At 34.5% G+C, this 15,965-nt stretch overlaps 1 protein-coding gene across 1 annotated transcript; it reads right to left on the bottom strand.

Moving 5' to 3' along the window:
- Window positions 1-14,632: 14,632 nt before the first annotated feature.
- LOTGIDRAFT_136333 (hypothetical protein) lies at window positions 14,633-15,652 on the bottom strand (the record flags this gene model as incomplete). The annotated part of the gene is made up of 1 exon (XM_009046692.1): window positions 14,633-15,652. The coding sequence occupies one exon, from the start codon at window positions 15,650-15,652 to the stop codon at window positions 14,633-14,635; it is 1,020 nt and encodes a 339-aa protein (XP_009044940.1).
- Between the last annotated feature and the right edge of the window lie 313 nt (window positions 15,653-15,965).

Here is a 15,965-nt window from a genome sequence, read left to right as displayed (position 1 = left end):
GCCCGATTTTGTTTTTCATGTCGGAGAATATAGTCTTGCTGAAAAGAACAACTTAATATAATTGTATGCTCGATTACCAAGTACCTCATTACCTGGTCTAAACTGGTCGTTTAGAATCTTCGAGTATTGTTTACATGCTTTAGACCTTTTTTGTTGCATCAGGGAATGCAGCAGTTGGATTGAGTGGATTGTACGGTAGCAAATACAGCCAATCAAAGCCCTCCACATCAAGACCTTTAAGATGACGTCTCTATTCCGTAGCGAGCTACATTGAAAACTTTCATAATACAAGAAAAGGTGGCTATTGCAGTCAAGGAATAAGATGAAGTTCGAAATACCAAATAATTCAGAACAGAGCAAAATAATGTCTATAATTGAGATGGTTTGATGTACAGCTGTCACTGAATTTAATTTATGTAAATTGTAGGGCTTATATTTAAGCTTTTATGTTCATTCAACATTATGTTAACTAAGCAGAATAAATAATGATTACAGATTGACAAAAATATTAAACAGAAAAGGCCTACAAATTATGTAAACATCTTAAAACAATGTTAACGGTTTACATCGTACAACGTTAACAGTAAATGCTGAAATTTACAATGTGCGAAACAATCGGTAATTATCGCATCATGTCCAAAAGAGACTGACTTTACGTCAACGTCTGTAATCTACGGTCCACTAAATGTCTGTAATTGTTGACATAATATTGGATGCATGCAGTAATCAATAATGTACACTTAACAGAGTTTTATTTTACAGTCAATTTCCTGGTAATTGAGTTGCCGTTGAAATATTGTATTCTTATGGTACGTTTACACTATGTTCCGGGCGCCACGGTATTGATGGTTCAGGCCATCTGCGAGGGGGAAAACGGGATAGTCTGAGACAACGCGGAGAGATGGAATAAACTAACGACATAACAGACCGTAATTGTCGTTGATGTCGCTCCAGATTTTAAACTGTTAAAAATTACCATGACAGCCAAGACAGTCACGGTGCGGATGAGAAACGTATAAGACCGTAGTAAAACTGAGTAAGCGGTATAAAACGTGACAAAACGTTTCAGACATAGTGTAAACGTAGCATTAGCAGTTAATAGTGTTCTGTTAAATATTTTAGAAGTCAGGGAAAATAGTTCACAAAGTATTGTAATTAATTCCATCTTATTTCGCTAAAACATCACACCAGACATTTGTTTTAGCTTTAAAACCCTTTAATGGCATTGTGTGGAAATCTCAGATCTCATTGGAATTGCAGAGTCTAAAAAATCTATTTTCGGTCGATACAGATCTAGAAAGCCAAATGTCAACGTTCAACTTAAAAAATGAAAGCCATGTCACTTTGTCCTTTCAAACATTTAATGCACCATAAAATACTTGATATTAACCTAGAAAAATGCAATAAAAGAAAATCGATCTTAAAATGGTTAATATAACAGATTCGTGTGCAGTATCTGTGCAAACAATCCTTGCAGAAAAGTAGGATGTAAAACTCCCTTTTTGTATAATTTGATATTTAAAAAATCGACCGAAAGTAACAGAATTGTGCGAAATTTGGTATAGCTTATTTATTCACACTGGTGAATTTGAATCATGTGATGACGTCAATACCATCTTGAATCATAAAACGTCATGTTACATTATATTGACTTCACAGGTTATTCGTCATATTCAACAGTTTATTGTGCTGAAATGTATGTTTTATGATACATGAAATTACCATTGACGATTTTTTTTTGTCACTTCCGGAGGTGTCGGTTAGTGTGTTATGCGGCTGATCATTACACTGTTTTTTTTATCATTAATATTTTATTGCAGTAACATATGTTTATTATAACATATTATTTTAAATGGTTATTATTATATAACAACCTACATTCGTATTTAAGGTAAAAAGTATAATATTTTGTTATTTCCACTGTTCACTGTTACCTACATTACATTATCAGATTATGTATTAAGGTAGAGGACTGTAAATATCCATATTGCCGTTTTCTCCATAATATGACATCCATCCTGAAAAAGTAACTTAAATGGTTTTACTTATTAAACTGGTCTGGCTGTCTCGCTTGACTGTTCACCTTGAACGCCATTCTGTAAATCTGATGTATTTATCTGTATTGTGGCACCATGAGAAATAGAAAAGGCAGACATGTGAACAGTCAGTTCATTTCCCGGTGTCCCATATCATTTGGAGAGGTAATGCGAAATTACCCTGCGTGTTTAGTTATTTGCTTGTAAAGAACATCATTCTCCATGCATTCAAACACAAAGTTTATGTATAACTCGACTTTGTATTAAAACATGTGTCGCAGACCGCACGCTGGGTGTTTATAGGCTTGCGATAACGTCATACTTGTGAACAAATGGTTTTAGTAGACTTTAAAAATGGGCCTAAGTTTTCGAATAAAATTTAATCAAATGAAACTGATAGATTTTTAAACCTGATTAGTCTGTAGAATTTTTTAGCAAGGTGGATGATTCTCGCAGACGTCATTTAGGGTGTTGCATTGGAATCTTTTGAGACTTTTGTATTCACAGACGACACATTGTACTCGGCGCCAGTACGCCATTTACAGCTTGATTAATCTTCTATTCTAAGATGCTTTAATGCGATAATGGCGACTCTTTTGACACTTCGGCTTTATTTTAAAACACAAGGAGTTCTCTGGGGGGTCGAAAATCATTAGTGTCGGAATATTTTTCACTTTTAAAACAAAAGAGATGTCATGCATGTAATAGCATAGTTCCGAAGCGGGAGAGAAAAACCTTGGATGATGTGGTAGAAAGTAAATACCAGATGACAGATTAATTACATTGTAGTCCCTTGTTAAGTCTTGTTCTTTCTATTCTTGGCAACCAAAGTAATTTGCGACATTTAAAGACAAAAAAAAATACCGATTTTAACACATTTATTCAATATTGAATTAACGACAAACAATTTTCTATAGAATAACCTTTAGAAAGAAATGCAATCCAAGCTTGATTTTGTTAACAGAAAAATATGCAAAAGAGAATATTCACTTACTGAAAATGAAATGAGCCATTATGGAAAATTCGAAATTTATTGAATGATAAGGCGTGGGAAGAAGGCGCTCTATGGTCGTTACAGTGCATTGATTTATAGAAAACACATTAAAATTCTTCAAAATCAACAGGCCTATGTCGTAGATTTGAATCCATAGAAACGTGTTGAATTCAAAATAATAAAAAAATGCAATTACGTGAGGAGTAGAATGCTGAATAATGATAAGGAAAGTAAGCCATTCCTATATGAAAATGCTTTTGCATCTGCACGAAAAAAACAATGACCGCACAGACCATTTAGTTTGTTATGTTATAAAAAATATCTGGAATTATAAATAACAAGAGATGTCAAACGGTAAAATCGAAATAATGCATTATGGAATAAGTCCTCGATTCATTTATATAGATTACGCTAATTATCTGCTAAGAATCCTTTGAAAATAGCAAATTTTGCATATGAGAACTGTCAACTGTGATAAGTTGTTATTTATTACATCCGATACAAACTGAACATTGGTTTGTTTTAAATGTCCCAATAAACCAGATGTTACAATAATCATCGTTTATATCCCTGGGATCAATCAAGTTACTAAAAGGGTTATATTGGCGAAGAAAACGACCAAAATAACAGCACAAAATCATCCAAATTGAAGCAATCAAATTCTACCAACTACTACGACTACCAGCGATATCAGCATTCGCAAACGTTAACTTGTCATCTACTTCAATATAATTTCTGCAATATTCGCAGCTTGTTTGCTCTTGTCCGTTTGCCCGTTTAAATCATAATTGTAATGTATAAAACGTCAACATTTTAATAACTAGGTATTTTTCTGATGCAAAGGGCGTAAGTATTTTGGAGTCATATTCCAAATCGTTTATTTTAAGTGTTAAACCAAACATATAGTGTGCTTTTTTTTATTTATCTTTATCTAAATCAATATTTTAATCATCAAACACGGGCCAGAAATGTAAAGTATGTAATTAGACTTGACACTGATCAATATACTATAAAATTTATAATGTAAATATATGTTTTCACATATAATAATGTCATATTAAGCTGATATATGTTTATACCAATTGAAATAATCAATATATATACAGTCTTACCATATTTAAATGCCGAATTGAACACAGCAAACTTGGTAATGTATTTCAATTAATAATTATATAAATTGTATGTACTTTTGAAAACAATTTAATTGTCTTGAAAACAGCCCAGTTTTCTATTTTCATTTCTTTTTTGATAAATTTACAACAAGCTTAGCTAAGGTTTTGACATGGTCTTATTAACCCGTATTAAACAAAGCCCACTACACTTCGTTTTGTGGGCTCGCAAATAAGATTGGTGACATTTAAATCTGACCAATCAGATCGGTGGAACAGAAATGAGGTCATTTAAACAAAACACAACATCGCTTTCCCGCCGACCGTTTGAAAAGATAAGAACACATTCTTTCCAATGAAATATTCCAAAGTAAGGTTTTATTTTCTCTCGGCTTCAATTCTTTAACGAAAATCTTAATCAATTCTGTACCGTAGGCTACATATTCATCAAAATATGCTTTCGTTTTGTTTTCGTTCGCACACAAGGACTCATAACGAATGATTTGTTTTGATTGGCTGAAATTTGCTACCAATAAAGTAGGGACAATTTTGATTGCACAATATTTATCTATTAATACGTAATTTTTCTCACTTGTGTTGCCATGCCCCGAGGAAGTATGACGAATGGGGTGTGGTTTGGACACGATGAGCAAGGGTATACTTTTTAAATGAAAATGAAAGTACTACTTAAAACAGCACAGTTTTCCATTTCATTTCACTACACCCAATCAGGTACAGAAAAGTAAGACGTCAAACTACTTTTAATGTGTCCAATAACCCACAGTTCCAGTTACTACCGTCTATCTTAGTTTGATATTACCAAAGTTATTTGTGTGAGCAAGTTACTATCAAGTGACAATATCTTATCTGACATATCTGGCATTTGATAACACTCGTTTATTATCATGGCAATGATCCATAGATGTTATCATTTCTATCAAATACAATAAATATTAATGTAACATGTCGTTGATGATATATATATACAAGTATTATATCGATATAAGACACTAATAGGTATAATTTTTCAAATTTCAAATCTTTCGCATTTTCAGTATGCTTGTTTTGACTGATTTGCTCAGTTCGGTTTGCAACCTTTTAATCACTTTTCTAATAAAAAAAAAATCTGAGCTACTATTCTACTAATGCAACCTGGACATAGAAGTTAAATGTAACGGAATGCAGACTACATTTTGTAACAGGATGGCCAATAGAGATGAGAACACAAATCATACTGGAATTTGAAAAGGTTTTGTGGTACTGGCGAGCTTAAAAGTATACTCATTTGTTCAGAGTTTCATTCAAGCTACGCTTTTTTTCCACTGAGGAGGTTAAAGAGACAGGTTGGGGAGTTGATTTAAGACTTGAAAATATGTAGATAATCTTTAGAATTGCTAGAAATGTGCGAAAATCATATGAATTCCTTCAAAAATACTTCAAACTAGGAGTTGTATTCACTCTATATATTTTCTTTTCTATATGTCACAGAGTATCTTAAATTGACGAGTCGTCAATTTAACATTCAAACACGGATAATTCTGGACACACATGGATTTGAAGGCTCAAATGTCGGTGAGTTATGAGACCTATCATTGATTGGCTTTGCTAAAAAAAAAAATCCGTTTTTGATAGTCAGATTGGTCAAATAAATGGTGCATCTGTCCCTTTAACGGGATAAAGTGACCACGTATGTCGGTACTTGACCCCAAACATAGAGTGTCATTGTACCCTGGTACAAAGGAGCAAATGTAAATCATTAGATATTGAACATTTAACACAAAAACAACATGTGGGTGAAAGGATGTGGGCCTTTATCAAACCTAATGATACTGATGCAACAATCATTTTATCAGTGTGCTCGCACATCGGAAAATAAAAGAACAGAAATATTGTTAACGATCTTATTATCAATCTGGAAATATTTTTCTTTGGGTAAATCCACTTTTCATCATGATCTAACGATAGTCTTACCACTTTCAATGGTGTTTTTGATTGGTTAATAAGACAACTTTGATGCTATTGGGTCAAAATTCTACAGAACATGGGTGGATCAAGTGTTGCTCCCTGCAGACAGAACGCAACGCGGAACATCTTTATCTGCATTTAAATAAGATTGCACTTGTAAATTTAATAAGTATAATGTATCAAACGGATGCTGCATAAGACCTGCTCGAAATCACTGTCTTAAATTTATGACATGTCTCTGTGAGAACTGTAACCTCAAAAACAAATTTGAATACGAACAATGGCTGACATTTTCGGCCTGTTTTCAGATAGATATCATTATATTTGTACTATACAAATGAATAAATAACACATTTGAAGTTGTCATGCTGTTATCTTTATTATTATTTTTAAGACCTTGTACATGATAATCAATTTGTATTTGGATCAATGACTGGAGCTGACGATAAGGTCGTGTTCGATATTCTCTGTTATACATTTAACGCAGGTAATATACAGGGTATGTAAGACTGAGTATGTTCAAAGAATACATAGAAATTATGTAATGAGACAGCGCTTTGATATCACCCTTTCACCTCTTCCCTTAATCATTTATCCACATTCTAGTTAGAAATTCCGCCATGTCAGTATCATATTCGAAAAAAAAACAGAGCAAAACAATACAAAATCATCTTAAATCGAGTGAGTTATTATTTATCGGCTTCCAGATCCAAATGAAAGAAAAAAGATCGTTAGACTTGAAGCTGATCCTGTTCCAATCTAGACATATACATTTTGGATCCTCCCCCAAAAATCAACTGTAAAAGTTTATAAGAAGCAATCATATACATGTACCGAAACCGAACGTCCTCGTTCACATGGTTCTATCTACCGAGCAGTTAAAGTCCCGTCACACAGGTTTATGACCATTTGCGATCTTACGGCGAATGGGAATGTACTAGGTTGTGGTTAAACGTGAGAAAAAGTCCTTAAAAATACAAACTTAAAAACAGTCGACCCCATATCACGAATTATGCGACAAAATTGCATTCCATGGTTTTTGCAGCGTTATTGATACGCGTGTACTGTTCTTTTATACCGCTCAAGGAGGTTGGTGTTGCCTGGCGACCTTCTCGGTCGCATAGCGCTCTTAAAGTGTTCCAGAACAGATCGCCGAATCTTGACGTTTGTTTTGACCATTTCTAAAACAAACACCTTGATTCTGCGCGTCGGCTATTATAGGTTTATGGGTGACCTTAAGACAGTTGTTCCCACCATTTTCAGCCTTCACATCCCTGGAGCAATCACCTGGGCCATCACACCCCTAAAAATTTGTTTCATCCACATTTCCAGCGTGTAATGATGTGAGGTTCTCTCTCAATTCAAAATAAATTCTTCTCCTACACCATTTGGCCAAACCCGGACACTCTAGTCCCACACCCCCAAGGGGTGAAAATACCCCAGGTTTGGAACCGGAGCCTTAACACGAGTCAATTTTCTGACGCAGTAAGAACAATATGCCGATGGGACCATATAGTAGCTTTGGCAACAGTCCGGGTCAAAGACTTAAAGGATTAAAACGTAATAATGTTATATTCACTTGATGTAAGCTGAGTGTATACATATTATAAGGTTGTATTTTTAAGGGTTTTTATTTCAACCTGAGTAACAGGTTGTAGAAATACCAACAAGTTCATTGTAATTTTCTTATCGATTATTTTTATATACACTAGTTTCAAACAATGAATACCAAACAAACAAAAAGTTTATTCAATATTTTTATAACAAAATTCGATATAAAATTTGGTGCAGATTTTGATTTTTGATTTCATCCTTGTTTCATATTCATTGAATTATTATTTTTGATTCTCATTTACATTCATATCTTTCATTAAATCAACACCATGGCTAATTATTCCATTCTAATCGTGTGATTTAATTTAAACCTTGATACAAATACAATGCGAAATCTCTGGGAAGCGGATCACTTTTGAAAAGCAAATGTCCTCCAGATAGGTGCTGCAGGATTTTCAAATTAAATGTTCTTTTTTGCTCTCGAAACTTCAGGCCTGGGTTCGATCTCGGGAATCGGGCCAATTTGGATGTTGAATGTAGGAGAAGATGCTCACAAGACTTCGGTTTATTTTCCCAACCGAACCTCTATACGGTTTCTTTGTAGTATCTACTCTAAGCCGCATCTCTGATGGATGACCGGTTAAAGACCGATACCAGCAGAAGCTGATATCACAGACTACAGAGAACTGTAATTAACCCTAGAAATATATATTAAGGAATAAATTCTCTAATGATAACAGCAGCTCAATCCGTTTAAATCCGATGACAGAAGACATTTCATCCTGTGTAATCATTAGTAATTCACTAGGGTGGGATTAACGTTAGCTTCTAGCCAAGTAATTATCATTTTAATTAATCCCTAGATCAACAAACAACTGTCATTATCAATGTACAAAAATAAACATGAAATCACACTAGGATTTAACAAGGTAACAGCAAATATGTCATGGAGGATTCGAAGATGTTAGTTTTATGGCGAAATCCAAAGATATTTGAACTGTCCTAGATAACCTTTCCTTATGCCACTGAGTGAGTTTGGTTGGAATCCTTAGCATTAGAAACATTATCTAGTTATTAAATTTCTAATACCTCATATGATATACAAGGGCAAACGGATCAGTCAACCTAACCAAGGGCGAACGTGTATTTGGATAATCGAACCCCTCTCAAGTCGATATCACACAGTTAATAAGGTTGCCTTTGTTATTCATTGACACAATGCAGAGGACTGAACAATTTCTATAAATTAACACATTGAGCAGGTCATATCCTGGTTATGCTCACATCTGTACGCAATAGATTGCTACGTTTACCAAATGAGCAACATTGTCGCAGACCAATTTGTTTCAATTCTCAAGTTTAATTTTTCAGTTAAGCTGCACGTTGAAATTAACACATTGAGGTGGCCAAAAGATAACATTTATCCTAAGATCTGTACGCAATAGGTAGTTTCGTCATTCTCAAGATTTCTTGTTGAGTTATTTTGATCATATTAATTTTCAGATAAGGATGTCACAATTCGCGTGGAGTAGAAAAATGCATTCTGATGAGGTTTCTTTGGATCACTTCCGGATAGAATCTGCGGGTAACTGTATTATCAACATCTTCTTGCAACTGGTTGCATTTAGTATAATCTGATCGATTTTATTTAATCTGAGCGCACAGACGACTGAAATATTGCAGTTACAGCAAATTTGTTTTCCAGTGATAAGAATATGCGATCTTCGCGTCGATCGCTGTTGGTATTCACATCGACTGCGGCGCAGATCCGATGAAATGCCGCAAATCAAGTCAATTTCATGTCCACCCCCTGAAAGTTACTTAAAAGAAGAAAGACAGTGAAATTGTTAAGCTTTATAAATACTTTAATACATCAAAATCCGAAGGTTTATCGCCAGTGTCTGATTTTTTACCTTTTCCTTTCAACAATACTTTCTCCAACTTAATGATCTCAAAATGTCAGAGTGTATCATGTCATTCTCTTAATTCCAATGTCAATTTAGGATTTCAAATTCAAGGACCACTTTTTAAAATCTTTTACTTTTGTAGGTGATCAAACTGAGACGTTATCTTCCAGATATCACGTAATATTTCTTAACTCTTTAATTCAACCCTTCATACTCCACTCTGAAAGTCAAAGAGCCATAAAAGTTTTCTTTAAAAAATGCACTTAATAAGGTATAATGTTAAAGGTTACCATTGTCTATACATTTCTATGATTTTGTTGACTTAAAGCTTGCTAGTCTTTCAATATCTAACTGCGAAAACAAGGTCAACTTAAATCTTCATAATACAATACTATTAAATGGTTATCCGTTAATCTGTTATATGTGTAAACTGTAAACAAGCTTTGGACAAGGGTTAAGATCACAGCTTTGCATTTTTCAACTTGATCATTTCAACACGTTGGTGATACAAGGTCAGGCGGACTGACATGGTCTGGTTGAATACATGCTGTGCATGTTGAAGATCTCTACAAGTAAAATTTCAAATAGAAGGTTATTGCCCTTACTTGGTCTTCTTTACACCAATCAGTGCAGAAAAGTAAGGCGTTTAACTGAATTTTATGTAATGAATTGTTTGGCTTTACCAGTACATCAAAGTAAATTGCATTATACAGTGAATATGTTTCCACAAAGCACAATTTTCATAATACCAGTGTCAATTACTTTATTCCTAAATGTCACATTAATCACTTTATTTTGTCAGAGTTAACTCAGGAAAAACTTCTTTGAAATCTATTAGAGTTATATTTCTTAATATTATCAGTGTATATTGGAAGCCAAACTAATATGTCATTTGATGGACAAAAATCCGGAAAGAAATTTCAATATGAAGAATATAATTTTGGATTTCGACTAAAAAGCTACAAAAAAGTAATCAATACTAGAGATAGGTTCCCTTATTCTCATTTATGATAATGAAAATGCTAATACTTATATGAATAGAAAGTAGACGTGTTCTAATGACTTGGATAAATACCAGTTTGTCTCACATGTCCATAATTAATTCATAAGTAGCTAAATTTGAAGAGAATTACCAACAGAATTACAATGAGTGACCGCTCAAAAAAGGTAGTAAAAAAGTCTCTTGTTTTGTTTATCCAGACTGTACACACATGGACATTTATGATTGGTTAAAACTATTAATTGTATGCAATAAGAACATAATGATATGATTAAGAATACATAAGAGCAACAGAATCGTGAATATTTTTTTCACACAAATACTCTTCCATTTGCTTTTATTCGTGGCATATATAAAATATGTATTCACTTGATATTTGCATTTGTCAATGTTCTAAAGACTTAAGCAACAAGAACAGATGCAAATTATTGCCACCTGATAGCTACATTATGACCAAATGTCAAAATTCGTTCGATTCGAAGTACCTATTTTTTAAAACGGGAATTTTTGGATTAGTCAATCAGTACTTCGAAAGACCTTTTACATATTTTCGAGACTTAAATCAACTTGTTCTTAGCGATTTTTTTGAAACTCATCTTAAGGCAAGCTTTTTTTTTATTAAGATGTGGCATATTTATTTTGTATTGATGACAAAACACAAAATATATAATGAGGAATAATCCTTGTGATCAGCTGGTCATGAACTAATTATTCAATATTAAAATCATGATTAAAAAGTCGAGATACAAATGCATGTACATATTATATGACTCAAGAAAAATGTCTACCGCCATACCACATTGAAAGCACCAATTCTCGTCCGATCACTGAAGTAAAACAACATGGTGACCGCCTGGGAACAACAAAGACTCTTTTTTGAAGACACTTTCCCTTGTTTTGTGAAAAAGACCCACTTTCTTATATAGTGGCTACGTCCATACTACGTTTAAAACACATGTTCTCGTCCGATCATTGAACTTAAGTGACGTACATGGATGGGTGACCAACTGAGAACACCGAGTGCTGAACACATCTATTGACCCATCTTGTCTTTCTGCAACTGAAACAATTTAAGTAGTACAATGTATTTAAAATCAGCATTGATGTTAAAAAGACAATCCAATTTTAATGACTCAGTATGTCAAGAAATCTGATTTCAAAATCATTATCGATGCCAAGTGGGACACGAATAATCAGTTTTATTTTCAAATCATGAAATATTTCCATTTTCTTACACAAATGTCATTTGTCAATGTCTACAAACCTGAGTATTAGTATGAAATTATGGAGATTACAAAGCTTGTAAAATGAAGGAGACCAATTTGACCTGTGGATTTTTAATTTCCTGTCGTATTATACCATATATTGTTGATACTAATGCTTTGCATTTTACTTTTTTTTATCATTAATGTTAATGCTACTAAAGACATTTTCCCTTAAAGCGCGCCCACACCAAAATGATTACCAGTTGCTTATTGTTGCGAATAATGTGGCCATTAGTTCCTAAAGCAACTAGCAACTCAGGAGCATGAGAGTTGCGCTCGAAATTTATGACCTCACGCAACTCTAGATCGCTATGCCACTTTATAGATATGTCATTCTTCAGACATGTTTATAAATTGATAATACGAATTCGGAGAATGTCATGTATGTAAACTCTATAAGGTATTCAAATAATAGTCATACACCAATGCCTAGATATTTTGTAAGAATGTGGTGGCAAATATTGGTGATGTGGGCCGCTTTTGGGTCTTATATCGTAAATGATATACAGTTACAATAGACTCTGAAAGTTAGCAGTTGAAATTTAATGTTAAAAATCAAATTATTGATAGATTGATTATTATGTTATAGGATGTCCTCTTGCAATCTAGAATTTCTCCACTGTAAATTTAGATGTAGTTTGATGGTCAATGGGAAAAATAGAAATTGCTTGCCCGTCTTCCTAATCAATTGACTCAACTTCTGACGACAACCTCAAATAGAAATCTATGGCTAGAATAATTGAGAATAATGAGTTGGCGCATATATTGGCGCATATATTCTTGTTCTTACGAACAAATTCTGTCATACTGATAAGTTTGTTAATACGCCAACACATATTAGTAACATAGAAACAGCCAATGGCTAACTCCAATCGTTCAAGGGCGCAACTGCCATGATATTCTGTTTAAATGTCAACGTCTTGTAAAAATTTGTAATGTCTCGAACTGTTTGGCATAAATTCTTATCAGCGCTTCTTTATATTCTTGTTTACACGAGACATTTTATTCCAGTCTACAAATCAAAAATATGGGTTAACATGACATATGGCTCTACACTTCACGAGATATGGATAGGTTATAACAATTATTCGGCTTTATCTGGTATCTGACCAACCGAGCTTTTATCTTACTCTGTGGTATATCTTCATCATCTGCTAAATTAAGTTATGAACATCGAAATGTTCAACTGCGAACCTATTCAAAAAATTTTGCAAAAAAATCCAGATTTCAGGAAATGCATTAATGTGATTGGTTTCTTATATTAAATTTAAACTCGGTCTGAATGATCGGAAGAAGAGCACTTTAAGGTCATTGGTTTAATGAATTAAGGTTCTCGAGGGATTGTGCTTCTACGTTAATCACTTTTCAAATTTCAGCGACCTGAATTGGTTAAACAGACGGCATCGTGGATTTTGCTCTAGAATGTTCAGTAAGACCCGGTCGATTATCGTTAAAAGACGTGCCCAAATTAATATTTTCGCCGTTTCAATAAAACATCTTGAATCACTGCTGAATTATACTCTTGCACAAAAAATATCTCAGGCAAAACATACAATGTTAATGACTTTATCGACCTAGAGCTACAAACTCTGCTAAAAGCACGAATGATAGGTCTCTGGACCAAGGTAATCATTAGCTGTCGCTTAAGAAGCCGCCTTTAGGAATATCACTTATAAACCCTAAATTATTTGTCGTCTCGAGTATACAGCTATTATTCCATTTACCTTGACCTTGATCTTCTTCGTAGAGGACGAGAGATTTCCAGTCAACAGGAAATGGTCAGCAGATAACCCACTTCCGGTTGACAACTCATGCCCTTTCCTTGTCAAGATGATGGCACGTAGCGTAAAGGGAAATAATTACTAGGTCTTAGACTGTTATCAGAAAAATAAGATATGGGTCATTAGGCATATATACTTGGAGTGCTTCTGGCAATGTTTTCTAGAATCGATGGTTGTTGGGGATTTTTCAACAGCAAGATGTTGAGGACGAGCCTAAAGCACTGTTTGTCACTTCTTCTCATGTATATGAGACTGACAAAGATTTGATTCCACCATACTAGATCGCCTCACAAAGACGAGGACGTATAATGAGTTGCGACTTGCTCTCATAAGCATTTCAAACGGTAGCACGTTGTCTCTTATTGATGTTTTGGGCTTTGATCATGATAAACGTTGGGTAACATTTGGTTTCATTGAATGCCTACGCAAAAATTTGCATGGTATAACCTTCTGACTTTACTGATAGCCTTATGTTATGTCAATGTTAATTGAATTTTTCATTGGATTGATTGATTTGTTTCTTTGATAAAGCTTGGAAGTACTCTGCGGCCATTATAAATCGTAAGCTAATTAACGTAAGGCACTGTTCATTGATGAGGAACGCATCAATAATATATTATACAATTCATATTGCTTTATGTAGGAAAGTGATATCTTGTCATGTGTAACAGTTTGTATAGTAATTGGTCTATTTATTAGCCATTGTGCCTTAAATTTCTACACAACTGACGATCAATATAGACATTTAAAAACCAAATCACATGGTCCACTAGGCAAAATGCATTTAAATTCAAAATATAAATTTATAATGGTGGTGAATGTTTGGTATTGTTTATTATGTAAAGCATAGTGTTTGAGAATGTTGGAATGCTCTTTAAGTATGTTATAAGAAGAATTAACCATTCGGGCTTGGTATGAAATGCTTAGTGATGGATAAAATTTGATTTCAATGACAGTGGAGTTTTGGACTGTTAATGATATTTACACGGGTATTTGCTTGTAGTCTTTACAATCGAATTGGTCATTGGTTAGTAATGTAGGTCATGTTGGAAAGTGAAACTTTTGAAATAGGAAAGATTGTAGTCTGAAAACATGTGCATGAATTGTTTGAACAAAACAGCTTACCTTGGAATTCTTTTCTAGCAGCACTGATACTGGTCACAATGTTAGCTATATGTCCCAGAACAGTAGCAAATAACAGCAGGGCAAATATCATTTCAAATATTGTGAAAAAATATTCGCCAGTTGTACGCGGGTTGGGTGGATTGCCCACTGTCGTCAACGTCATGGTACTCCAATATAAGGCATGCAAATACTGTAAATGGGTGTCATTCGTATTTTTAGGAAATTTCCAATACTCGGGATCGTGTTCGAATCGAGTTGCCACTACATAGAAGAAACACGAATTCCAATGAAAGAGTGCCAATAGGTAATGCATGAGCGTTAGCGTCCGAATGACGTTAGGGTAGTTCGTGTGACGCTCAGTGCGATCTAAGAACGTCCAATAACGGTACACTTTCACTAAACGGAAGAACCGTAAAATGGAACAAAAGCCTATAGATAAATATAAGAAGTCTAAAGGAAGAAGACACAAACAATCGATGTAAAATATGGTCGTATTCATGTAATGGATCCGTAACTTTACCGGATCGGTCTGTAACACACCTTCCTCTAAATACCCGGTACGGAAACGGAAAGCAATATCCAATATATACAGAAAATCAGCGGAATAATCCAAAGTGAACCACAAACCTATGTTATCCGAATTAATTTCTTGAAATGCAAATCGGTAAATGATCACCCAGAAATTATACAGAAAAGCCACACTAACAACGGAGGTCCACCAATAGCACAACCGTCCTGAAGGGTCAAACACAAAGGTCCAGTTACACCCGTCATTATCCGAAGTTGTCGTAGAGGTTTCTATTTTTTCGTTACGAACGCTCTTTTTACCGAATTTTTCCTCAATATCTTTTTTTCGCTGTCGTCGAATTTCCCTCGACGTGACCACATTGGCAACGCTGGGTCTGGAGGCTTTCATAAGTGACGAAGTGGCAAGGGAGAACCTCTTTTTGCCACTTTTCACCCTGTCGAATTTATGACTCATGAGATCTAATAAGCTCTGTTTAGACGAAGATTTAGATTTCTGTTCCACAACCTTATTGGAATATATTGGAGATGAGACACTGATTTTGTCACTAGAACTAAGTCGTTCTCCTATAAGTTTCGTGCGATCTGTCGGAGACTGGTAGATTCCCAGACCCGGTAAATGTCGAGGTCCGTTGGCCGTGGTAGCAGGCTCAGCACCGTCTTCCACGATTTCCAAATCCTTGGAACTTTGCCCCTCATCTTTG

Source organism: Lottia gigantea (assembly GCF_000327385.1).
Source record: "Lottia gigantea unplaced genomic scaffold LOTGIsca_105, whole genome shotgun sequence".
In the NCBI taxonomy this organism is placed as follows: domain Eukaryota; kingdom Metazoa; phylum Mollusca; class Gastropoda; family Lottiidae; genus Lottia; species Lottia gigantea.
Note: the sequence above shows the minus strand (reverse complement) of the source record. Positions and strands in the feature narration are given on the sequence as shown.